At 45.9% G+C, this 10843-nt stretch overlaps 1 protein-coding gene across 1 annotated transcript in view; it reads left to right on the top strand.

Moving 5' to 3' along the window:
* The first annotated feature begins 5299 nt into the window (after nucleotides 1-5299).
* Nucleotides 5300-10843, top strand: part of As3mt (arsenite methyltransferase) — a 30584-nt gene continuing 25040 nt past the window's right edge. Inside the window, exons 1-6 of the mRNA XM_021210154.2 lie at nucleotides 5300-5387; nucleotides 5612-5655; nucleotides 5913-6040; nucleotides 6769-6919; nucleotides 7345-7481; nucleotides 10115-10184. Of these exons, the coding sequence (XP_021065813.1) occupies nucleotide 5387; nucleotides 5612-5655; nucleotides 5913-6040; nucleotides 6769-6919; nucleotides 7345-7481; nucleotides 10115-10184 (531 nt within the window). The 5' untranslated portion in view covers nucleotides 5300-5386. The remainder of the gene's footprint in view (nucleotides 5388-5611; nucleotides 5656-5912; nucleotides 6041-6768; nucleotides 6920-7344; nucleotides 7482-10114; nucleotides 10185-10843) is intronic.

Here is a 10843-nt window from a genome sequence, read left to right on the forward strand (position 1 = left end):
CTCTCTCTCTCTCTCTCTCTCTCTCTCTCTCTCTCTCTCTCTCTCTCATGTCCCCATGAAGCTCGCTGGCTTTGAACTCATAATCCCCCTGATGTAGCCTCTCAACTATTGGGATCACAAATCACCACACCTGGCCACTGAGTAACACATAGTCTCAGATACTTGGGAGGCTGAGGCAGGAGGATCACGTGTGCCCAGAAAGTTGAGACCATCCAGGGCAACACAGAAAGAACCTATCTCCAAGAAGAAGAGGAAGGTATGGAGGGAGGGGCTTCTATTGTGATCTTGTGAGAATGCTTTCCATTCATTCAAGAGTCTTCACTTAATGGACACAGAACATGGATAATGGCTGTTGCTCCTTTTTTCACTACGAATTCTTATATGTAAATCAGGCCCGTGGGATCCTCTCTGGCCAGCTGCAGCTCTGCCTTGACCTTTGTTTCTGGCTTCTTTCTTTCTGTGACTCTTGATTAAGTGACCTTGGTTCATTTTGCAATCATTTATAGCCATTCCATTCCCTTCGCATTTGGCAGTAAAGTCACACAAGTGGACCTGCTGATAATTAAGTAACGTTACAAAAAGAACGACATAGACCCAATCTCAAACAAAACAAAAAGGCTAAAAAAGATATAAAACCACTAGGTAGTTATTACATATTAGTTTGTTAAAGTGTCACATCAACCATTAAAGTACAAATTAAGAACTGCATCACTGACTATGACATGTATAGAATGAGTTCGATCTGAAAAGTTCGATGCCTAAAGTGTGATCAATGTAAAACTGTCTGTCTCCTTATAAAGATATGGCATTACACAGTTAGCATTTGAAAGAATGTGCCCAGGTAAACTGTGAAGAATAATCCACAAAGGGACAAAGAAGCAGCAGTTCAAATGGCGTTTGCTTGTGGTCCCATTCCTGTGACTTCCACAGACTGTCAAAGAACAGACCCTTTCCATACACTCCCAGCATACAAAATATGGCCATTAAAAGCTGGAGAGATGGGGCTGGAGAGATGGCTCAGTGGTTAAGAGCGCCGACTGCTCTTCTGAAGGTCTTGAGTTCAAATCCCAGCAACCACATGATGGCTCACAACCATCTGTAATGAGATCTGATGCCCTCTTCTGGGGTGATGCCCTCTTCTGGGGTGTCTAAAGACAGCTCCAGTGTACTTACTTATAATAAATAAATAAATCTTTAAAAAAAAAAAAAAGCTGGAGAGATGGCTCAGCAGTTAAAACACTTGCTGCTTTTGGAGAGGACTGAGGTTTAGTTCCCAGCACCTGCTTCAGACAGCTCACTGGTGACTATAACTATAGCTCAAGGGATCCAGTGTCCTCTTCTGGGCTCCTTGGACACCTGCATTCTCATACATACGCCTGAACGCAGACACATGCTGATATCTATCTATCTATCTATCTATCTATCTATCTATCTATCTATCTATCTATCTATCTATCTAAAAACAAAACTAATGTTTTAGTTATATAGTTATATATTTAACATATATATATACTATATACTAAAACATTAGTTTTGTTTTGGTTTTGTTTTTCAAGACAGGGTTTCTCTGTGTAGCCCTGGCTGTCCTGGAACTCACTCTGTAGACCAGGCTGGCCTTGAACTCAGAAATCCACCTGCCTCTGCCTCCCAAGTGCTGGGATTAAAGGCAAGCACCACCACTGCTCAGCCTAAAACATGTATTTTTTAAAAATTAAAAATTCATCTGCTGAAGAAAATGTAATTTTCATTTAAAATAAAAAGCACAACGATATAACAAATTTTGACCAATCATTTATGGATAGTGATGTTTAAATTTGTTTTTGTTTAGGTGTAAAAGGGGTTTATTGGGGAAGGGGAGAGAGGTGAGGACCTGGGGAGTGGGTAGAGCATGTGAGTTAGCCTTGAGGGCAGAGAGAAAGAGAGAAAGGGGGAGGGAGAACCCCCCAGGACAGACAGACAGACGGAACTGGGCTCTGGGGTCATTTTATTAGGCCACACACACCTGGCACACCTGGCCTCTGCAGGTGATGACATAAGCAATTGCTAGGTCCCTGGGGGGCAGACCAGCTGGATAGCCTGTATACTAACATTCATCATTCCTGAGTGTATGTCTATGTGTGCAGTGCCTTGAGGAAACTAGAAGTGTTAGATCTCCTGGGTTATAGACCATTGTGAGCCACAATGTGGTTCTGGGAATTGAACTCGGATCCTCTGGAGGATCAGCCCTTAACGGCCGAGCCGTCTCTGCAGCCCCTGAACTCTTAGGCATCCTGACTACTTCTGAAAGTTTTACTATTTTTGTTTTTTGATAAACTCCCCCCACCAAAAAAAATCAAGGTAGCCAGGCCCACGTAGTGAAACATCTCAGTTTTTTCCCCTTACATTTCTTTGTTGTATGCGTGGTGGTGAGGAGGGGTGGGGTGGCACACGTGTGTGGAGGTTGGAACAATGACTTCTGGAAATCAGTTCTCTCCTTCCATCACGTGAGCCTGGTGGTCCAGCACAGCTCATCAGCCTTGGTCGGAAGGGCCCTTACCTGCGGAGGTCTCTTAGCAGACAAAAGCTCTCCATCTCGAAGCATGATTGTGTGGCTAACCAAAGTCTGTCTGGCACTTGCTAGCCCAGTGCTTTTCTAGCTTTTCTAGATGAGAGTGTGGCAGTGTTCTCAAGACCATCCTTGGAGATAAGGGAAGAAAACAGGAAAGTTTCCGTATATGATTTTAATCTTAAAAAAAAAAAAAAAAAAAAAAGGAAGTGGCAGTGCGCATGCGCACCTGAAATCCTAGCACCTGGGAGGTGGAGGCTGAGGCTGGAAGACCTGTAGTTTAAAGTCAGCCTTGGCTACATCGTGAGTTTGAGACCAGCTTAGCATAAAGATCCATTCTCAATTTTCCCACCTCCTTACAAAATCAACTTTGCACTGGGCTGAAGTGGTGTATGACTTTAATCCCAGCACTCCGGAGGCAGAGGAAGGCAGATCTCTCTGTGCGTTCGAGGCTAGCCTGGTCTAAAGAGTGAGTTCTAGGACAGCCAGAGCTACACAGAGAAATCCTGTCTCAAAAACCAAAAACAATGACGAAAAAGCTTTAGATACAGTTTGATAGAAGAGCTTAAATAGAAAGCCTGCCCTTCAGCAGAGATGACACGGAACAGGAGCTGTGTGTGCAGCTTAGTGCTGGTTCCCTAGCATACGGGAGACCCAAGGGGCAATTTTTTTTTAGTATAGAATAGGGTTTATTTAGGGCATGGGGAGGGGAGTTGAGGGGGTAGAAGAGACAAAGAAAGGCAGGGGGGGAAGGAGGAGGAGGAGGAGAGGCTGGCCATGAGTGAGCAGAGAGGTGGGGGAAGGGAAGGGGGAGAGAAGGGACAGAGAGGGAAGAGAGGAAGGGGGTAAGAAGAGGAGCGAGAGCCCCAAGGATCAATCTTGACCACCGGGAAGCACCCCAAAGCCAAAAAACCCAAACCCAAACCGAAACTGTGGCACTGACTAGCCAGAATGATTGCTGGTCAGCGTCCAACTCAAAATCAGTTCAGTGTGGCAGATGCGGCGGAAGGCAGAGTGGCAGTAGCTAGAGGTGACAGAGGTGGCTCACTGCGGGTTCGGTTCCTGTGGGTGTGGTTATCAAGTGATTCTTCTGAGCAAACCACAGCCAAAGATAGAGGCACTATCTGGTGAAGACGAAGTGAGTGCATCCTCTGCCTGCCTCTGCCTGAGACAACAAGGAGAAAGGAACTGTGTGGTTGGAAGGACTCATTGGGGGGGGGGACACACACACACACACACACACACACACACACACACACGCTTTGAACAGTGTGGCTCTGGAGAGCTGTTCTGTGAGTCTAAAACTTGCTGCTGATAAAAATGGTTATTAAAAAACAAACAAACCCCGCATCTCCCATTTTAAAAACACTCCAACAACAATTGCCAGTGTTTTTTAAGAAAATGGCTTATTCTTACTTTGTCTGCGTTGGTGTTTGGCCTGCATGGGTGCCAGTGTGTGGGTACCAGATGCCCAGTCCTCTGGAAGAGCAGCCAGTGCTCTCAGCCGCTGAGCTATCTGTCAGTCAAGCCCCTGGCTCGTTTGTAACCTTACATTTATTTATGCATGTATGTGCTCACGCTGTGGTCTGCCTGTTGCCTTTCAAATGTATTTCTGGGTTGGAAATCAAGTCTTCAGCCTTGGTGATAATCACCTTTGCCCACTGAACCATCTCTCTGTCAACTTTCAATAACAATTAACAGGGAATTTGGAAACTTTTTGTTTGTTTGTTTTTGTTTTTGTTTTGTTTGTCGAGGCAGGGTTTCTCTGTGCAGCCCTGGCTGTCTGTAGACCAGGCTGGCCTCAAACTCAGAAATCCGGCTGCCTCTGCCTCCGGAGTGCTGGGATCAAAGGCGTGCGCCACCACACCCGGCGCTGTAAACTTTCTTGATGGATTTTTTTTTTTTTTTTTTTGTATTGATCAATGGGATTGGAAACAGGATAATTTCATAGAAGTCTACTTTTCTATTTAGATATCCTTTCATTTAGACCAAGATAAGGTCTTGGTGAATGACAATGTTTGCTTCATTCAGACAGCAAGTAAGACATACAAAGTATAGGTCAATGGATTGAGACCGTAGCTGTAAAAGCTAAAAGCATTTCTCCACACAAGCCTGATGCTGGATTCTCAGAACCCAGTGTGGAGGGCAGAGCTAACTTGTGGGAATCACCTCTCTCCACACATGGGCACGGTGGTCATATGCATAGGCACCCACAAAACAATTTAAAAAGACAGACATGTGGGAACAGAATAGTTTTTTGTTTCTTTGGGAGGTTTTTGGGGTTTGTTGTTGTTGTTGGTGGTTGTGGGTTTTGTTTGTTTGTCCTGGCCGACCTTGAACTCGATCTGTAGACCAGGTCGGCCTCGAACTGGATGTTCTGCCAGCTTCTATCACCTGTCTGTCTCCTGGAGTGCTGGAATTAACACCTGATGGCTGCCATGTGCTTGTTTGTCTGAATTCACAGAGCTGTACGCTAAAGAAAGGTGAATATCACCGGTGTGATATCTCAGTGAACAACCTTATGAAGACAGATTGAGGGCCGATGGTTTCATTCCAGAAGGAGAAAAATAGATCTGGGTGTTTACCCAAGGCACACACAAGATTTACAAATGAAACTCAGTGAATCAGTAAAGGAAGATGTTTACCAATAAAACCATTTTCCTGGAGACAAGGACTCAAAGCCACCAAGGTGACAAGCCCCAGCGGTGTGTAAAGCTAGGCGGCTTCCAGGCTTTCAGGGCTGTGGGGTTGAAGGTCGGCCAGGAGGCGTGGCCTCGGCGATCTTTTCAGAAGCCGGGCTGAGGGGACTCCAGGACGAGGAGATCGAGGAGATCGTGAGTCAGTAAGTGCCTGTCCCTCCTGTCTTCTGGCCAGTCCCCTCTGACCTCTGCCTTCCCACGGGCTCACAGCGCCTCCCACCCTACCTCCAACTCTGGGTAGCCCAGCAGGCTGCGGGTTCCCCACTCCAACCTCCCGCCCTGTGTCCTGCTCTCCCTCCATCTTGGCTTCAGCCCTGTCGTTCTTGGTGTGGTGACCGCATTTAACCTCTGTTCTCCCTTTTGTCAGTGGCTGCTTCCCGAGACGCTGATGAGATCCACAAGGACGTTCAGGTGAGGGTCCTAGGGGATGGCTATGTGAGCTCGCTGGCCCCCATAGAAGTCCTCCTGCTGGCGCGGAGCACTCTGGGGGAAGGCAGGCCAAACCACGCCCCCAGCAGGCCAAGGAGTGGGGTTAGAGTTTTGCCTTGAGCAAAGGCCAGTGGGCTGTAATTACGCTGTAATTAGGAGTGTGGTGGAGCCCTGGAGCTCTGCAAACAGTAACGTCAATCCTCTTCCTCCTGGCTTCTCTTCCGTGGCTGCTGAGTCAGAACTACTATGGGAATGTACTGAAGACATCTGCAGACCTCCAGACTAATGCTTGTGTCACGCAAGCCAAGCCAGTCCCCAAGTACATCCGGGAAAGTCTGCAGAATGTACATGAAGACGTTAGCTCGAGGTAGAGTGTGTGTGCTGTCCCCCAGGAAGCCTCAAGATTACCAGTTTTCCCATAGTAGTCCCTAGGGAGTTTAACCATCTCTGCTGGACATCCTGCTTGCCCTAACTACTATGATACCCACAAGGCTTGGCACCGAACTTCTTGCTCCTCCGCCGAGGAGGATCCCTCATTGCAGGAGACATTCAAGTTCCCTGGGCCCTGTTAATAGATGGGCCCACACATTCTAACCAGCAGAGGTTCCTTCCGACCTCTCCTTTCTCTGACACAGTATTGCCCACCCAGAGAGGGTACCTTACCCCTTGCCTCTCCAACACCCCTCTGAAGTCCTACTGGGGTCATGAAGCCGCCTTCTCCCGACCACTATAGCCCTAACTCCTGGTGGCACTCAGTGCCAGTCATAGAAAGGGACTTCTAAACTGTAGTTTTTACCTCCCCAGTTACAGTATGTGCACCTGAGTGCCAGAATCCTTTTCCTCGAGTCCTGAGTTTGAATTGTTCAGCAGCCGGTGCCTTAGATACATTTATTCAACCACTAGTTTCGATGGTTTAAGTCTTGCTACCTTGCATGGTGCCTACACCGGTGCGAGGGCAGATGTGGCCCTGTTGAGTGAGAGAGACGAGACAGAAGTATTGATGATTGAGGGAGACATGGAGGGAGGGAAGCATAGATTTAGTATCTGAGAACTTTCTAGTCCCTGTTTTTAAAAGACGTCATTTCCATCTCTCAGGTATTATGGCTGTGGCCTGACTGTCCCCGAGCGGCTGGAAAACTGCCGGATTTTAGATCTGGGTAGTGGGAGTGGCAGGGATTGCTACGTGCTTAGCCAGCTGGTTGGTGAGAAGGGACATGTCACCGGAATAGACATGACTAAGGTCCAGGTAAGGCAGAGGTTTGGAGGAAAAGGAAAGGTTCCTCTGGGTTGTTCGCTGAGGCCTGAAATGGCTTCCCCCCCTTTCCTCATGATAGTTTGAGAAGCTGGGTTTTTGTTGCTTTCATTTCTGCTTCCAGTGACCTAGAAGTTGGGGACATTGACAGAGGTCTAACCTGGTAGATGAGCTTGTGACACTTTCTCTTCTGCCTTCATCCTCTGCCCAGAAAGAGTTGTCATTGGATAAAACTCAAGCGAGATTGCATGGTTGGGAGCTTCTGTAGAAGGCTTCTGTCGCAGGCTGCTGCTTATCTTATGCATCTCTTGCATGTCTATCCAAAATAACCCAGGGCTCAGACAGCCTACTGTGTTAGTGACAGCACAGTTTTCAGAATTAAAGCGCTGATTACCACACCCGGATTTTTCTTTTTCTAGGTCGAAGTGGCTAAAACCTATCTTGAGCACCACATGTCAAAGTTCGGTTTCCAGTCACCCAATGTGACTTTTCTTCATGGCCGTATCGAGAAGTTGGCAGAGGCTGGGATCCAGAGTGAGAGCTATGATATCGTCATGTAGGACAACAGCCTTTCTGTTATTAGTAAACCCTGTTTCAATTTAAACACCTATATGCTATTACTTATTGATGAATTGACTTTGCTTTAGGGAATTAAACTAAACATAGCTTGTCTTCATAAAGGAAGGAACTGTAATGAGGTCTCTCTAGTCTATTAACAACATTGGCAGCCTTGTGCAGCCTCTGGCAGAACCACTTGGCCAAAGATAGTTATGGATACACTCCAACACAAAAGCATAAGCTTAAAATATTGTCAGACTTTTTTGTCACTCAATTGCTCATTTATTGGTGTGAATTTAGTAGAAGACAATGTCACAATGCAGTGTTGACACTCCTGCCTGCCAAACTAAAGCCAGTGACCTCCCCCAAACCAGCCAGGGCACAGCATGTGCTCCCATAACACACTCACCTCTTGTCTGTAATGGTGGGTTGTGAAACTGCAGGGACCTGTTGTAAAACATTTGTATTGGAGGATTTCCTACTTATGTGACCATCACCAGGTTCTTACCAGCCTAGACTTTAATGATAGAGTTTACTGCACACTGAGTGATATACACAAAATAGCCAACCTGTGGCTGTCAGGCCCGAAGAACAGAGCATCAGATTAATTCAGACACACGAGGTGATGATATCCAGACTGTGGTAGTTCATTCAAGATGTGCAAAGTTGTTATTGAAAGATCCTAGCAGACTGTTTGTTTGTTTGTTTATTATTTTTGGATTTCTAGACAGAGTTTCTTTGTGTAGCCTTGGCTGTCCTAGAACTTAGGATGTAGACAAGACCAGACAAGAACTCATAGAGATATGCCTACCTCGGCCTCCCAAGAGCTAGCTTTAAAAGTGTGTGCTGCCACCTCTGCCACCACCGCCACCCAGCTCTAGCAGACAGTTTTATAGTGCTTTTTCTGGTAAGCAGAATGAGTTCCCCATAAAATGATGATGAGAGCAAAGACCAGTGACATCATGGTTCATTACCAGGATGTATGGTGCGCTGTGCATCACTGAATGCACTGTCCTTTCGCTGTTGTGCAGACGTTATGTAGCTGGACTTTGTCTACTTTGTGGATTCTTCTTTCTTCCACCCTTGTCTTCCTCTTCTCACCCTTTCAATCCCCTAATTCTAGATAGGAGAGGAAAAGGGAAAGAGGGGAGAGGGGACGTTGCTATGGGTAGACTACTTCCTGCTGATTAGGGGTGTTGAGTTCCTTGGGGCCGGTTTGATCTTTGCTGCCAGGAAGTCTAATTTCTTGTTGTTGTTTCTTCATTGTGCATGAAAACTTAACAAACTGAGACCAACAACAACCAACAGCAACCAACCCACAACCCACCAACAGCCCCCCATTGGGGTTCTAGCTTTTATACACCCTCTGAAAAGTCTGCAGGATTTCAAATGTCACACAGTCGCAGAAACTATCTGCAGCTGGCAAAACCACACCCCTGCTAAAGCACTAGGCAAATCCTAGCTTTGCCTCAGTCTGAGGTAGCTCCACCGCCCACACCTGGGATTAAAATGAAAACATATTTTTTAATGTATTTATTATATGTAAGTACACTGTAGCTGTCTTCAGACACTCCAGAAGAGAGCGCCAGATCTCATTACGGATGGTTGTGAGCCACCATGTGGTTGCTGGGATTTGAACTCAGGACCTTCAGAAGAGCAGTCAGTGCTCTTAACCACTGAGCCATCTCTCCAGCCCATGAAAACATATTCTTATAAGATCTTTGTGTGTTTAAAAATAATTTATTTACTTTATATAGATGGATACACTGTCTTCATGTACACTAGAAAAGGGCATTGGGTCCCATTACAGATGGTTGTGAGCCACCATGTGTTTGCTGGGATTTGAACTCAGGACCTTCAGAAGAGCAGTCAGTGCTCTTACCCACTGAGCCATCTCTCCAGCCCATGCTTTTTGTTTTTCTTTTTAAGAACCAAAATTCCAAAATTGTCTCCACACCTTTGTTGTAATTTTTTGAGACTACCATCATATATGTGGTATCTCTTCATTTTGTTTCCAGACAGGGTCTCACTGTATAGTTATGGCTGGCCCGGAACTTGCCACATAGACCAGACTGACCTTGAACACTCAGAGATCTTGCCTTTGCTTCCCGATTAAAGGGATGAATTACCACATTTAGCAATGACTTCATTTCTCTGTGTTTCCGTCTTCCGAATCTGTGTTAAATCATGCCAGGGTAACAGATTAGGTTGTGTTTTTTTCTTTTGATGCTGGGAATCGAACCCCAAAGAAGCGTTTCACCCTTGAGCCAGCCGCACACATAGCTTCAAATGCAAATTCTGGGGAAGCTCCTTTGAGGAACTTTGTGTGTTCACATGTGGCTTGAACTCTTTGCATGATAGGAATGGGGGGGGGGCGGTTTTATACCGTTGCCCGGTGAACCTCAGGACAAGAAGAATCGTGCTTCGTTTCCATCTGTCACATGTGTACTCACAGTTACCGCTGTGGAACAGTTTGCCTATCTCTCTGGGGGAAAGGAGAGTCAGGGTAAATCAGTAGCTCTGATGGTAAAACGGAAGCACCTTCAGGGACTAGAAGGATGTGAATCATTTGACATCAGCTCTTTTTTTCCTTCTTATGGTTTTTATTTTATTCTGTTTTTTACTTTTTAGATCCAACTGTGTTATCAACCTTGTTCCTGATAAACAACAAGTCCTCCAGGAGGTCTATGGAGTGCTGAAGGTGAGAGAGGGTGGAGACAATGGTCTTTAAACCCCAGAGAGGGTTGACAGGCTCCTGTTCACCAGAACTAAGGATTCAAACACTTGATTTATCTAACAAATGAAGAGGGAGCCAGGGTGGTCATGGTGGAGGACCAGGAGTTCAAGGGCTCTGCCTCGCGTAGACAATTCAAAGTCGACCTCAAATGTATGAAATGCGAAAGAAAAAAAAAAAAAGAAAAAAGAAAAGAAAAGTGCATTAAAAAGCAGACCAGGAGCTGGAGAGATGGCTTAGTGGTTAAGAGCACCGACTGCTCTTCCGAAGGTCCTGAGTTCAAATCCCAGCAACCACATAGTGGCTCACAACCTTCCGTAATGAGATCTGATGCCCTCTTCGGGTGCATCTGAAGACAGCTACAGTGTACTTAAATATAATAATAAATAAATTAAAAAACAAAACAAAACAAAAAAACTTGTCTTAAAAAAAAAAAAAAAAAAGCAGACCAGAATGAGGCAATACCCCAGAAAGGCTCCTTTTTCAGTCAGGGTGCAGGTTATTTGACTGTTAAATTCGTGTCCTTCTTTCTTGTTGCTCTCGGTTATTGACTGACTCTCAGGTAACACCTACAAAATCACCAGAACCCGCTGACCCCTCCCCCCGCTGACGCCCCCCCCCCGCTG

This window comes from Mus pahari, chromosome 1 (genome assembly GCF_900095145.1).
Source record: "Mus pahari chromosome 1, PAHARI_EIJ_v1.1, whole genome shotgun sequence".
In the NCBI taxonomy this organism is placed as follows: Eukaryota; Metazoa; Chordata; class Mammalia; order Rodentia; family Muridae; genus Mus; species Mus pahari.